The 16,198-nt window shown below is 39.5% G+C and overlaps 1 protein-coding gene across 1 annotated transcript in view; it reads right to left on the bottom strand.

Moving 5' to 3' along the window:
- Window positions 1–7,338: 7,338 nt before the first annotated feature.
- The window catches only part of LOC128700221 (organic cation transporter protein-like), a 205,704-nt gene continuing 196,844 nt past the window's right edge, over window positions 7,339–16,198 (bottom strand). The window contains exon 11 of the mRNA XM_070100826.1: window positions 7,339–7,489. Coding sequence (XP_069956927.1) covers window positions 7,402–7,489 — 88 coding nt within the window. The 3' untranslated portion in view covers window positions 7,339–7,401. The remainder of the gene's footprint in view (window positions 7,490–16,198) is intronic.

Here is a 16,198-nt window from a genome sequence, read left to right as displayed (position 1 = left end):
TTCAGATTATCGGGTGGTTTTCGTTGACGTGGGGTGGGATGGGTTGCCAAGGAGGCATAGGAGTTTTTGGAAATTAAATATTCGTCTCCTTGCAAATGGAGGGGGGAGGGAGGGGTTTGCAGGATAGTGGAGGGAGTTGTGGTCAGAGGTGGGGGCTGTTGGGGATATGTTGGCGTGGTGGGATGGAGTGGCAAAGGGGAGGATCAGGACATATTATGTTAGACAGGGCAAGGGGGAGGCTCAGATGACTTTTTGGGCTTATAAGATATTTAGAAGGGCGATTGAGGGATTGTTAACATCAAGGTCATTAATGTAAATTATGAACACGAGAGGGCCTAAAACTGATCCTTGTGGAACGCCACTAGTGACTAATCCCCATTCAGATTTCGCTCCAATAATGGTAACTCTCCGCTTTCTATTGGTAAGCCATGCCTCTATCCATGCTAGAACTTTACCTCCTATACCATGAGCTGCCACTTTTCTTAAGAGTCTCTTGTGAGGTACTCTATCGAAGGCTTTACTAAAATCCAAATAAACAATATCATATTCCTTATCACTGTCAACTGCCTCAAATGTTCTATTGAAGAACGTCAGTAAGTTTGTCAGGCAGGAACGACCTCTCGTGAATCCATGCTGAGATTCATTTATCAAGTTATGCTCTTCAAGGTGACTTCTAATAATGTCAGCTATAATTGATTCTAATAACTTGCCCACTATAGATGTCAGGCTTATTGGACGGTAATTTGAAGGAATGGACTTATCCCCTGATTTAAATATAGGAACCACATTAGCCACCTTCCACAACTCTGGCACAACACCGGTAGGGATGGACACATTAAACACACTCGTTAATGGCTGACTAAGCTCCAACTTGCATTCCTTAAGTACCCTGGAAAACAACACATCATGTCTCGGGGACTTATTTTGCAGTTTGTCTATCTGTTTAATAACCATGTCCCTCGTGACAGTAATATTAGTTAATTTAAATTCATCAGGAACTAAATAATTGTTAATTACTGGAATCTCATTTACATCTTCCTGTGTGAAAACTGACAAAAAATAGTCATTAAATAAGGAACACATTTCCAGTTCGTTATCCGTCAGCTGTCCATTCCCAATTTTCAGAGGTCCTACTTTTTTCTTCACCATCGTCCTATACACTTGAAAGAACCCCTATGGATTAGTCTTTGATTCATTAGCAACTCTGATTTCATAGTCACGTTTAGCCTTTCTAATCCCCTTTTTTGCTTCTCTTTTAAGCTGAACATATTGGTCAGTAAGGTTAACCTCTCCTCTTCTGATGCGCCTATAATTTCCCCTTTTCTCCCCTAATAGATGCTTTAGCCTACTGTTAACCCATTTGGGATCGTTATTATTAGACCTAATTTCTCCCTGGGGAATGCATATACTCTGTCTACTTGTAACAATTTGAAACCCTGAATGTGACATTCAGCAGGCATGTCCCTATTTTTTCTCATTAAACCACGTCTCAGTTATGGCAAAAACATCGGTGTTGCCAGCACTTGCAACTAATCTCAATTCGTCCATCTTATTTCTCGCACTACGACTGTTAGTATAATAATTTTCAGAAACCCTCCCTTCTCTTTTTTCTTCCTGCTGATTTATGTTCTTCCACTATGCTGTTACTCTCCTTATCACCTAATGACATTGACTTTCCTATGTTCACCAATAACTCTTCCTTATTCTCCTTATAATTGGTTTCCTTAAAGCTCACTCTATCGCTACACTCAGAATACATTGATTTCCCACAAAAACCCATACCAATATCTATTTCCAGTTTAAAGACCTAACAGCTCCCTCCACTACGTTGGCCAGTGCTCCCTCCCCAAACCTAGATAAATGAACCCCATCACTGGCATACATGTCATTTCTGCCATAGAAGAGATCCTAGTTGTCTATGAATGTTACTGCATTTTCCTTACAGTGTTTGTCCAGCCAGCAGTTGACACCAATTGCCTTGGACAGCCATTCACTTCCAACTCTTCTCCTGGGCAAAATGCCACATATCACAGGGTTCCCACCCTTCTTCCTAATTGTCTCTATTGCTGTCTTATACCTGCTAATCAGGTCTTCACTCCTACATCTGCCAACATCATTGCCTCCCACACTGAGGCAGATAATAGGATTGCTCCCATTACCCTTCATGATATCGTCCAGATGGCTAACAATATCCCCCATCCCAGCCTCAAGAAAACATACCCTCTGCCTCGTCTTCCGGTCCCTAAGACAAAATGCCCTATCCATAAATTTCACTTGACTGTCCCCAACTAAAACAATGTTCTTACCTTCACTGGTGGAGTTCGTAGTGACGTTTTCGATGGTCTTCGTTGGGGTTTCATGGGATGTCGACTCACCCTCCTCTTCCAATGATTCCTTGGTACTCTTTTCGATGTTTCCAGTAGACAACACACATTCGTCTGTTGGCACCGAAAATGGGTTGGAAGTCTCCACAGCCGTCTCCTGGATCTTCGTTATTTCCACCACTCCAACAGTCTTCTTGATTTTCAGCTTTGTTCCATGTTGGCCTGCCACTGACCAGGTTCCTCTCTTGAGCTGAGGACTCACAACAGGAGAATTACTTCGAATCCTCTTTTTTTTTTTTCCTCTGTCAATAGCCGTATCTCAAGCTTAGCATCCCTAAGTTCCTCTTTTAGCTGCTGGTAGAGTTGCTCAAGAGAGGACATCTTGTGCAGATTCACGGAGAACACACTGGACAGATCTTCACAGAGCTAAGTACAGGTCACCACTCTAAATACAGGTCACAACTGAGCAAAGTACAGGTCACCACTGTCACCACTGAGCTAAGTACAGGTCACCACTCGAACTAAGTATAGGTCACTACTGCTAAGTACAGGTCACCACTGAGCAAAGCACGATTTGTGGTCGCTTTTGAGGCTGTTGATCACGATAAAGAATTTGATATATACTTAGATTTTAGTAAGGCTTTTCATAGAGTTCCGCACCAAAGACTGTCAAAGAAAGTGGCAGCTCATGGCATTGAGGGAAAAGTGCTGTCATGGATCGAGTCATGGCTCACAGACAGGAAGCAGTGTCCATAAATGAGGTTAAATCCGAGAGGGGATCTGTAACAAGTGGCGTTCCTCATGGATCAGTCTTGGGCCCGTTGCTGTTTAAAATATATATCAGTGATAAATAACAAAAAGGCACAATACCGTGACTGGAACGATACACAAATAACCCGCACATAAAAGACAGAAGCTGACGACGACGTTTCGGTCCGACTTGGACCATTGACAAAGTCACACTGTGACTTTGTCAATGGTCCAAGTCGGACCGAAACGTCGTCGTCAGCTTCTGTCTTTTATGTGCGGGTTATTTGTGTATATATCAGTGATCTTGATGAGGGAATTACTAGTGAAATGAGCAAATTCGCCGATGACACAAAGATAGGTAAGATAATTTATTCAAACGTAGATATCAGGGAACTTCAAGAGGATTTAGACAAACTCAATGACTGGTCAGAAAAGTGGCAGGTGCAGTTCAATGTAGATAAATGTAAGGTTCTGAAGCTCGGAAGTGTCCTTAGCCCTAGAACATATAAGCCAAATAATGTTGAACGTAGCCATACAGATTGCAAAAAGGACTTGGGGGTTATGATAAGCAATAACCTTAAACCAAGACAGCAATGCTTAAGTGTACATAATAAGGCAAGCAGATTACTGAGATTTATGTCAAGAAGTGTAAGCAACAGAAGTTCAGCAGTTATGTTACAGCTTTATACATCATTAGTAAGGCCTCACCTAGATTATGCAGCTCAGTTCTGGTGTGTTGAGAAATGGCATTACCAGTTAAGTTAAAATATAGGAAAACTTAACTTAGAAAGACAGCTCATCACCTGCACAGCCGCCCCTGCAGACGAGGTCTTGAGAAGCTGTCGAAGTCATCTCTCAACGGGCTGTAAAGAGTTATAATTTGTAAGATTATAAATTACCCCTAGGGGGTGTTATGTCAGCATATTTCCTTCACTGATTGCTGACAAATTACATACTTGTTTGGACTCAAAAGTCCGCACCTTACTGCCGACTATAGGTTGATTACAAACTCCTTGCGACTCAAGAACTGCGCAGTTCCCCGTACTACAAGAAATTCGTAACCTACCTTGCTCTTGTAGCATGAGCTATGGTGTTCTTCACACCTTCGGCAGATATCGGTGACTTGATAGAATCTGAAGTGTCCTTGGATGTCCACGTCTTCCATAGTCTAGGAATACGCACACTGGTACACTATGTTCCACAAGATTTGTCTTTATTGTTCACAATCTTATCACTAAAGAAGCTGGTCACACTTCTCTTAAGTGTTTATTGTGGTTTATGAGACACTTTGTACACACTAACGCACAGATCGTTCTTTGTTGGTTATCCTGGCATCAGTGTCACTCTCAGTAGAGTCAAAAGTAATCTGAAGACGCCACAGCACCCCACGCCATTACTGCCCCTTGCACAAAGGAAAAGCTGACATAGTACTTTTGCTTCCTTGCCACTTCCTCCATGAGACAAAGCAGAATGTTTGATTCTTGCTGTCTTAAGCATAGACAACAATGTCCACTATCTTTACTATGGTAATAAAGTGGGAGCAGGATTTTCCTTAATTGTCCTGCTAAAGTAAGAGATGTACTGTCTCTTATTAAAATACACTCTGCAACACAGGACCGCATGGAGCGTCGAGCCACGTCACATACTGGTACTGCATCTGGGGCCAATTACTCGCTGTAGCAGTAAACAAGATATTTGCCCCTTCTGAGAGGGCTGGGCCCCTCAGGGCTGAAAGGGGCTGAAGGGGCTGAAAGGGGCTGATACCCCCCTCCTGGAGAAATTTTCTCCACACTGGGGGGCGGCGGAGGTTCGCTGCAGGTGAACTATTCATCACTTAACATTAATTTAATTTTCTCACTCGTCACCACTGCTGCTTGTCTTTTCTGAATAGCTTTAGTCTGTGTGGTTTCTGGAGAATCACTAATTTTGTTTTCAACATTGTGTAATTCTAACGGTACTAATTTATTTATTGTCCGCTTATTCACTACACCTTTGCTCAAAACATCAACTGTCCTGATGATTCCATTTGTATCAGGATATATGGTCCGAGGTCCCAATGGCCACTTGGAAAAATTGTGACTATATATCCTGATACAAATGGAATCATCAGGACAGTTGATGTTTTGAGTTGCTAAATGTTGATGAAGATAGGGTAGCTGTGATTTCTTGAATAGGGCAAGGAGGAATAACATCTTACAGGAGTGAGGAAGAGCCAGTTGTGAGTGTGGGGGAAGTTCGTGAGGCAGTGGGTGGAATGAAAGGGGGAATGGCAGCTGGTATTGATGAGATAAAAATAGAAATGTTAAAGCAGGTGGGGATATAGTTTTGGAGTGCTTGGTGCTCTTATTTAATAAATGTATGGAAGAGGGTAAGGTACTTAGGGATTGGCAGAGAGCATGCATAGTTCCTTTGTATAAAGGCAAAGGAGACAAAAGAGAGTGCAAAAATTATAGGGGAATACGTCTGTTAAGTATGCCTGGTAAAGTGTATGGTAGAGTTATTACTAAAATTATTAAATGTAAGACGGAGAGTAAGACAGCAGATGAACAAGGAGGCTTTAGGAAGTGTATGGGGTGAGTAAACCAAGTGTTTATAGTGCAACATATAGGTGAACAGTATTATATATAAAAGGGTAAAGACGTTTTTGTGGCATTTATGGATTTTGTAAAGGCATATGACAGGGTGGATAAGGGAGCAATGTGGAAGATGTTCAAATGTATGGAATAGGACGTAGATTAGTGAAACCAGTGAAGACTTTTTACGAGGATAGTGATGCTCAGGTTAGAATATGTAGGAGAGAGGGGGATTATTTCCCAGTAAAAGTGGGCCTTAGACAAGGATGTGTGATGTTACCATTGTTGTTGGTAAGAGATGTGTGGTTAAAAGATAAAAAATCTAAGACAAAGTGAGAGTTCTCTCAGTTGCTCTTTGCTGAAGACACTGTGCTTTTGGGAGATTCTGAAGAGAAGTTGCAGAGGTTGCAGGATGAGTTTGGTAAGCTATGTAAAAGAAGAAAGTTAAAGTGAATATGGGAAAGAGTAAGGTGATGAGGATAAAAAAAATTAGGTAACAAAAGATTGGATATCAGATTGGAGGAAGATAGTATGGAGGAGGTGAATGTGTTCATATATTTAGAAGTGGACATGTCAGCAGATGGGTCTGTGAAGGATGAGGTGAATCATAGAATTGACGAGGTGAAAAAGGTGAGTGATGCACTTAGGAGTCTATGGAAATAAAGAACTTTGTCCATGGAAGCAAAGAAAGGAATGTATGAGAGAATAGTAATACCAACGCTGAGGAGGGGTTGTTGAGGCGGTTCGGACATGTAGAGAGAATGGAACAAAACAGAATGACATCGAGAGAGTATAAATCGGTAGTGGAGGGAAGGCGTGGTACAAGTCGGCCTAGGAAAGTTTGGAGGGAGGGGGTAAAGGAGGTTATGTGTGCGAGGGGCTTGGACTTCCAGCAAGCGTGTTTGAGCGTGTTAGATCGGAGAGAAATGGAGACAAACGATTTTTAGGACTTGACGTGCTGTTGGAGTGTGAGCAAGGTAACATTTATGAAGGAATTCAGGGAAACAGGCAGGCCAGACTTGTGTCCTGGAGATGGGAAGTACAGTGTCTGCACTCTGAAAGAGGGATGTTAATGTTGCAGTTTTATAACTGTAGTGTAAAGCACCCCTCTGGCTAGACAGTGATAGAGTGAATGATGATGAAAGGTTTCCTTTTCCATGTCAGCCTTCCTTGGTGGGAAACGGCTGAGGTGTTAATAATAAAACACACACACACACACACACACATCTCTCTCTCTCTCTCTCTATACATATATATATATATATATATATATATATATATATATATATATATATATATATATATATATATATATATATATGCAATAAGATCACAGTAAACAGGTGATTTCAGAATATGCAAAACAACCACTCTGAAAGAATTGAGAAATTCCAAGCGCTTTCGTGACTACTCACATTATCAAGGAACTATGAAAGTAAAGCATCCAAGGAAGGTATATAAGGGGTCTGGCCAACACCTCACTATCAGATCCCACAACGGTTAAACACCTGACGCGCGCCGGCCCAACTGGACGGTTCCTTTGCGCAACTCACCAACAAACTATTCTACCCAAGAAAATTTAAAAATTATTATTTGTCCAGTGTATTATTAAATTCTTCTTTGGGAAGAATTTAATAATACACTGGACAAATAATAATTTTTAAATTTGTCATGCAATTTCGCCTTAATTACATTTAAGACTATTAATCCAATTTAAAGTCTAATTGTAGATTTCGAAGATCTTTTTCCTTCGCTCATACTTCCCTTGATGTTGTGTTTGTTTCACGTGTTGACTTCTTCTGGTGTTTGTCAACACACGCGAAGAACCATATAGACTGATCACTGAAAATAAAAATATGAAAAATTACTTAATTTATAAATTACAACATAAAGTTACATTATATTCACTGGTCTCACACGACAGTAAAGCGAATGTGAGGTGATCAGGTATGATCCAAGGTAAAGGAGTTCGTATTGGGTCAAGTTAAGTATATTATAAATACAATGTAAATAAAACAGGATGTCGTAGAGGAAATTACTAAAAGAATTTATAGAAATTCCTAAAAAATCTGTTATATGAGGAGCAGAATTATATAGTAAAAAATGGAGTGGATAAAGAGCCATAATCTATTTTATTTTTTTCCCATAATTTCCCCTTAAAATGGCGTCTATTTCCCAGTTTTGCTCAACACTTTTATTCAAATTTCTACAGTGAAAATGAAATTCTTCCCAATATAATAAATATTTTATTAACTTCAGACATTTGTCTTACTTTTAGTATTGCGGAAAAAAATAAAAAAAAACAAAAGAGGCAGTGGAATGCTGAGGAATTTATCTGCCTTTATAACTGTACTGTAAATTATATATGTCACTATATCACGTCTTCACTATAATATGTGTACCTACATGTCACTATATCACGTCTTCACTATAATATGTGTACCTACATGTCACTATATCATGTCTTCACTATAATATGTGTACCTACATGTCACTATATCACGTCTTCACTATAATATGTGTACCTACATGTCACTATATCACGTCTTCACTGTAATATGTGTACCTACATGTCACTATATCACGTCTTCACTATAATATGTGTACCTACATGTCACTATATCACGTCTTCACTATAATATGTGTACCTACATGTCACTATATCACGTCTTCACTATAATATGTGTACCTACATGTCTCTATATCACGTCTTCACTATAATATGTGTACCTACATGTCACTATATCACGTCTTCACTGTAATATGTGTACCTACATGTCACTATATCACGTCTTCACTGTAATATGTGTACCTACATGTCACTATATCACGTCTTCACTATAATATGTGTACCTACATGTCACTATATCACGTCTTCACTATAATATGTGTACCTACATGTCACTATATCACGTCTTCACTATAATATGTGTACCTACATGTCACTATATCACGTCTTCACTATAATATGTGTACCTACATGTCACTATATCACGTCTTCACTATAATATGTGTACCTACATGTCACTATATCACGTCTTCACTATAATATGTGTACCTACATGTCTCTATATCACGTCTTCACTATAATATGTGTACCTACATGTCACTATATCACGTCTTCACTGTAATATGTGTACCTACATGTCACTATATCACGTCTTCACTGTAATATGTGTACCTACATGTCACTATATCACGTCTTCACTATAATATGTGTACCTACATGTCACTATATCACGTCTTCACTATAATATGTGTACCTACATGTCACTATATCACGTCTTCACTATAATATGTGTACCTACATGTCACTATATCACGTCTTCACTATAATATGTGTACCTACATGTCTCTATATCACGTCTTCACTATAATATGTGTACCTACATGTCACTATATCACGTCTTCACTATAATATGTGTACCTACATGTCACTATATCACGTCGTCACTATAATATGTGTACCTACATGTCACTATATCACGTCTTCACTATAATATGTGTACCTACATGTCACTATATCACGTCTTCACTATAATATGTGTACCTACATGTCACTATATCACGTCTTCACTATAATATGTGTACCTACATGTCACTATATCACGTCTTCACTATAATATGTGTACCTACATGTCACTATATCACGTCTTCACTATAATATGTGTACCTACATGTCACTATATCACGTCTTCACTATAATATGTGTACCTACATGTCACTATATCATGTCTTCACTATAATATGTGTACCTACATGTCACTATATCACGTCTTCACTATAATATGTGTACCTACATGTCTCTATATCACGTCTTCACTATAATATGTGTACCTACATGTCTCTATATCACGTCTTCACTATAATATGTGTACATGTCACTATATCACGTCTTCACTATAATATGTGTACCTACATGTCTCTATATCACGTCTTCACTATAATATGTGTACCTACATGTCTCTATATCACGTCTTCACTATAATATGTGTACCTACATGTCACTATATCACGTCTTCACTATAATATGTGTACCTACATGTCACTATATCACGTCTTCACTATAATATGTGTACCTACATGTCACTATATCACGTCTTCACTATAATATGTGTACCTACATGTCACTATATCACGTCTTCACTATAATATGTGTACCTACATGTCACTATATCACGTCTTCACTATAATATGTGTACCTACATGTCACTATATCACGTCTTCACTATAATATGTGTACCTACATGTCACTATATCACGTCTTCACTATAATATGTGTACCTACATGTCACTATATCACGTCTTCACTATAATATGTGTACCTACATGTCACTATATCACGTCTTCACTATAATATGTGTACCTACATGTCACTATATCACGTCTTCACTATAATATGTGTACCTACATGTCACTATATCATGTCTTCACTATAATATGTGTACCTACATGTCTCTATATCACGTCTTCACTATAATATGTGTACCTACATGTCTCTATATCACGTCTTCACTATAATATGTGTACCTACATGTCACTATATCACGTCTTCACTATAATATGTGTACCTACATGTCTCTATATCACGTCTTCACTATAATATGTGTACCTACATGTCTCTATATCACGTCTTCACTATAATATGTGTACCTACATGTCTCTATATCACGTCTTCACTATAATATGTCTACCTACATGTCACTATATCACGTCTTCACTATAATATGTGTACCTACATGTCGCTATATCACGTCTTCACTATAATATGTGTACCTACATGTCACTATATCACGTCTTCACTATAATATGTGTACCTACATGTCACTCTATCACGTCTTCACTATAATATGTGTACCTACATGTCACTATATCACGTCTTCACTATAATATGTGTACCTACATGTCACTATATCACGTCTTCACTATAATATGTGTACCTACATGTCACTATATCACGTCTTCACTATAATATGTGTACCTACATGTCACTATATCACGTCTTCACTATAATATGTGTACCTACATGTCACTATATCACGTCTTCACTATAATATGTGTACCTACATGTCACTATATCACGTCTTCACTATAATATGTGTACCTACATGTCACTATATCACGTCTTCACTATAATATGTGTACCTACATGTCACTATATCATGTCTTCACTATAATATGTGTACCTACATGTCGCTATATCACGTCTTCACTATAATATGTGTACCTCACTATATGTCTTCACTATAATATGTGTACCTACATCACATCATGTCTTCACTATAATATGTGTACCTACATGTCGCTATATCACGTCTTCACTATAATATGTGTACCTACATGTCACTATATCACGTCTTCACTATAATATGTGTACCTACATGTCTCTATATCACGTCTTCACTATAATATGTGTACCTACATGTCACTATATCACGTCTTCACTATAATATGTGTACCTACATGTCACTATATCACGTCGTCACTATAATATGTGTACCTACATGTCACTATATCACGTCTTCACTATAATATGTGTACCTACATGTCGCTATATCACGTCTTCACTATAATATGTGTACCTACATGTCACTATATCACGTCTTCACTATAATATGTGTACCTACATGTCACTCTATCACGTCTTCACTATAATATGTGTACCTACATGTCACTATATCACGTCTTCACTATAATATGTGTACCTACATGTCACTATATCACGTCTTCACTATAATATGTGTACCTACATGTCACTATATCACGTCTTCACTATAATATGTGTACCTACATGTCACTATATCACGTCTTCACTATAATATGTGTACCTACATGTCACTATATCACGTCTTCACTATAATATGTGTACCTACATGTCACTATATCACGTCTTCACTATAATATGTGTACCTACATGTCGCTATATCACGTCTTCACTATAATATGTACCTACATGTCACTATATCCTACATGTCACTATAATATGTGTACATCACGTCTTCACTATAATATGTGTACCTACATGTCACTCTATCACGTCTTCACTATAATATGTGTACCTACATGTCACTATATCACGTCTTCACTATAATATGTGTACCTACATGTCACTATATCACGTCTTCACTATAATATGTGTACCTACATGTCACTATATCACGTCTTCACTATAATATGTGTACCTACATGTCACTATATCACGTCTTCACTATAATATGTGTACCTACATGTCACTATATCACGTCTTCACTATAATATGTGTACCTACATGTCACTATATCATGTCTTCACTATAATATGTGTACCTACATGTCTCTATATCACGTCTTCACTATAATATGTGTACCTACATGTCACTATATCACGTCTTCACTATAATATGTGTACCTACATGTCACTATATCACGTCTTCACTATAATATGTGTTCCTACATGTCACTATATCACGTCTTCACTATAATAGTGCCAGGAAGGAAAAAAAACTGGCAGGAAATGGCAGAAATCGTACACCAAATCCAGTCATTCCTGGAGTGGAACCACAGTCGATGGCCTCCACTCCAAACCAACAGATACAGATACTAATGCCGGAAAAAAAATCCCCCCCCAGTACCAACAATACCACCAGTCCGATAACATTCTTCTTTGCAAATATACAGGGTCTAAAGCCAGCAATAAACAACAAAATACCTTTCATCCGTGGACTGCTTGCAGAGGCAAAGGCAATGTTCGCGGCTTTCACTGAGACCCACATAAAGGATCACTTGGACAACGAAATATGGATCCCAGGTTACAACCTATACAGATGTGACAGAGTGAACAGGCAAAAGGGGGGGGTTGGCCTGTACATTGCAGAGTCACTTGTTTGCACAGAACTGCTTAATGCCTCAAATGACGTAGTGGAAGTTTTAGCAGTAAAGGTCGAGAACCAAAACCTAGTCATTGTGGTAGTCTACAAGCCTCCGGATGCAACATCCCAGCAATTCCAGGAACAGCTGTTAAAAATTGACCACTGTCTGGAAAATCTTCCAGCTCCTGCACCCAACATCTTGCTCCTGGGGGATTTCAACTTAAGGCACCTAAAATGGAGGAATATAGCAAATAATATTGTTGCAGTAATAACACCAGGAGGCAGCTCTGATGAAAACTCACACTCACACGAGCTTTTAAATCTCTGCACAAAATTCAATTTAAACCAGCAAATAATAGAGCCTACTAGACTGGAGAATACACTAGACCTCATCTTCACTAACAATGATGATCTGATAAGAAATGTCACCATATCAAAAACAATATACTCAGATCACAACATAATTGAGGTTCAGACATGTATGCGTGGAGCCTCAGACCGACAAAATGAGACTAGTCACGAGGGAGCATTCACCAAATTCAACTTCAATAACAAAAACATAAAGTGGGACCAAGTAAACCAAGTCCTAACCGATATAAGCTGGGAAGATATACTAAGCAACACAGACCCAAACTTATGCCTAGAACAGATTAACTCGGTGGCACTCGATGTATGCACAAGGCTTATTCCTCTAAGAAAAAGGAGGAGTAGATGTAAAATAGAAAGAGACAGGCGCTCCCTTTACAGGCGACGGAAAAGAATAACAGAGCGGCTAAAAGAGGTCAATATATCAGAAATGCGCAGGGAGACACTGGTCAGAGAAATAGCAAGCATCGAACTTAAGCTAAAAGAATCCTTTAGGAGTCAGGAATCGCGGGAAGAACTAAAAGCCATAAATGAAATCGAAAGAAACCCAAAGTATTTCTTCTCCTATGCCAAATCAAAATCGAGAACAACGTCCAGTATTGGGCCCCTACTTAAACAAGATGGGTCCTACACAGATGACAGCAAGGAAATGAGTGAGCTACTCAAGTCCCAATATGACTCAGTTTTTAGCAAGCCGCTAACCAGACTGAGAGTCGAAGATCAAAATGAATTTTTTATGAGAGAGCCACAAAATTTGATTAACACAAGCCTATCCGATGTTATCCTGACGCCAAATGACTTCGAACAGGCGATAAATGACATGCCCATGCACTCTGCCCCAGGGCCAGACTCATGGAACTCTGTGTTCATCAAGAACTGCAAGAAGCCCCTATCACGAGCCTTTTCCATCCTATGGAGAGGGAGCATGGACACGGGGGTCGTCCCTCAGTTACTAAAAACAACAGACATAGCCCCACTCCACAAAGGGGGCAGTAAAGCAACAGCAAAGAACTACAGACCAATAGCACTAACATCCCATATCATAAAAATCTTTGAAAGGGTCCTAAGAAGCAAGATCACCACCCATCTAGAAACCCATCAGTTACACAACCCAGGGCAACATGGGTTTAGAACAGGTCGCTCCTGTCTGTCTCAACTACTGGATCACTACGACAAGGTCCTAAATGCACTAGAAGACAAAAAGAATGCAGATGTAATATATACAGACTTTGCAAAAGCCTTCGACAAGTGTGACCATGGCGTAATAGCGCACAAAATGCGCGCTAAAGGAATAACAGGAAAAGTTGGTCGATGGATCTATAATTTCCTCACTAACAGAACACAGAGAGTAGTCGTCAACAGAGTAAAGTCCGAGGCAGCTACGGTGAAAAGCTCTGTTCCACAAGGCACAGTACTAGCTCCCATCTTGTTCCTCATCCTCATATCCGACATAGACAAGGATGTCAGCCACAGCACCGTGTCTTCCTTTGCAGATGACACCCGAATCTGCATGACAGTGTCTTCCATTGCAGACACTGCAAGGCTCCAGGCGGACATCAACCAAATCTTTCAGTGGGCTGCAGAAAACAATATGAAGTTCAACGATGAGAAATTTCAATTACTCAGATATGGTAAACATGAGGAAATTAAATCTTCATCAGAGTACAAAACAAATTCTGGCCACAAAATAGAGCGAAACACCAACGTCAAAGACCTGGGAGTGATTATGTCGGAGGATCTCACCTTCAAGGACCATAACATTGTATCAATCGCATCTGCTAGAAAAATGACAGGATGGATAATGAGAACCTTCAAAACTAGGGAGGCCAAGCCCATGATGACACTCTTCAGGTCACTTGTTCTATCTAGGCTGGAATATTGCTGCACTCTAACAGCACCTTTCAAGGCAGGTGAAATTGCCGACCTAGAAAATGTACAGAGAACTTTCACGGCGCGCATAACGGAGATAAAACACCTCAATTACTGGGAGCGCTTGAGGTTTCTAAACCTGTATTCCCTGGAACGCAGGAGGGAGAGATACATGATTATATACACCTGGAAAATCCTAGAGGGACTAGTACCGAACTTGCACACGAAAATCACTCACTACGAAAGCAAAAGACTTGGCAGACGATGCACCATCCCCCCAATGAAAAGCAGGGGTGTCACTAGCACGTTAAGAGACCATACAATAAGTGTCAGGGGACCGAGACTGTTCAACTGCCTCCCAGCACACATAAGGGGGATTACCAACAGACCCCTGGCAGTCTTCAAGCTGGCACTGGACAAGCACCTAAAGGCAGTTCCTGATCAGCCGGGCTGTGGCTCGTACGTTGGTTTGCGTGCAGCCAGCAGCAACAGCCTGGTTGATCAGGCGCTGATCCACCAGGAGGCCTGGTCACAGACCGGGCCGCGGGGGCGTTGACCCCCGAAACTCTCTCCAGGTAAACTCCAGGTAATATGTGTACCTACATGTCACTATATCACGTCTTCACTATAATATGTGTACCTACATGTCACTATATCATGTCTTCACTATAATATGTGTACCTACATGTCACTCTATCACGTCTTCACTATAATATGTGTACCTACATGTCACTATATCACGTCTTCACTATAATATGTGTACCTACATGTCACTATATCATGTCTTCACTATAATATGTGTACCTACATGTCTCTATGTCACGTCTTCACTATAATATGTGTACCTACATGTCACTATATCACGTCTTCACTATAATATGTGTACCTACATGTCTCTATATCACGTCTTCACTATAATATGTGTACCTACATGTCACTATATCACGTCTTCACTATAATATGTGTACCTACATGTCTCTATATCACGTCTTCACTATAATATGTGTACCTACATGTCACTATATCACGTCTTCACTATAATATGTGTACCTACATGTCACTATATCACGTCTTCACTGTAATATGTGTACCTACATGTCACTATATCACGTCTTCACTATAATATGTGTACCTACATGTCACTATATCACGTCTTCACTATAATATGTGTACCTACATGTCACTATATCACGTCTTCACTCTAATATGTGTACCTTCACTGTAACGCACACATCAATGCACACAATAATGCACTTTTCAATGCACACATCAATGCACACATTAACGCACATATTAATGCACATATCAATGCACACGTTAATGCACATATCAATGCATACTTCAATGCACACATCAATGCACAGATCAATGCACACTTCAATCCGAACATCAATGCACACATTAATGCACACTTCAATGCTCAAATAAATGCACACTTCAATGCACATATCAATGCACACTTCAATCTG

The sequence above is a fragment of the Cherax quadricarinatus genome, chromosome 74 (genome assembly GCF_038502225.1).
Source record: "Cherax quadricarinatus isolate ZL_2023a chromosome 74, ASM3850222v1, whole genome shotgun sequence".
In the NCBI taxonomy this organism is placed as follows: Eukaryota; Metazoa; Arthropoda; class Malacostraca; order Decapoda; family Parastacidae; genus Cherax; species Cherax quadricarinatus.
The sequence above is the reverse complement of the archived record's forward strand: the minus strand, read 5'-3'. Positions and strand labels throughout refer to the sequence as shown.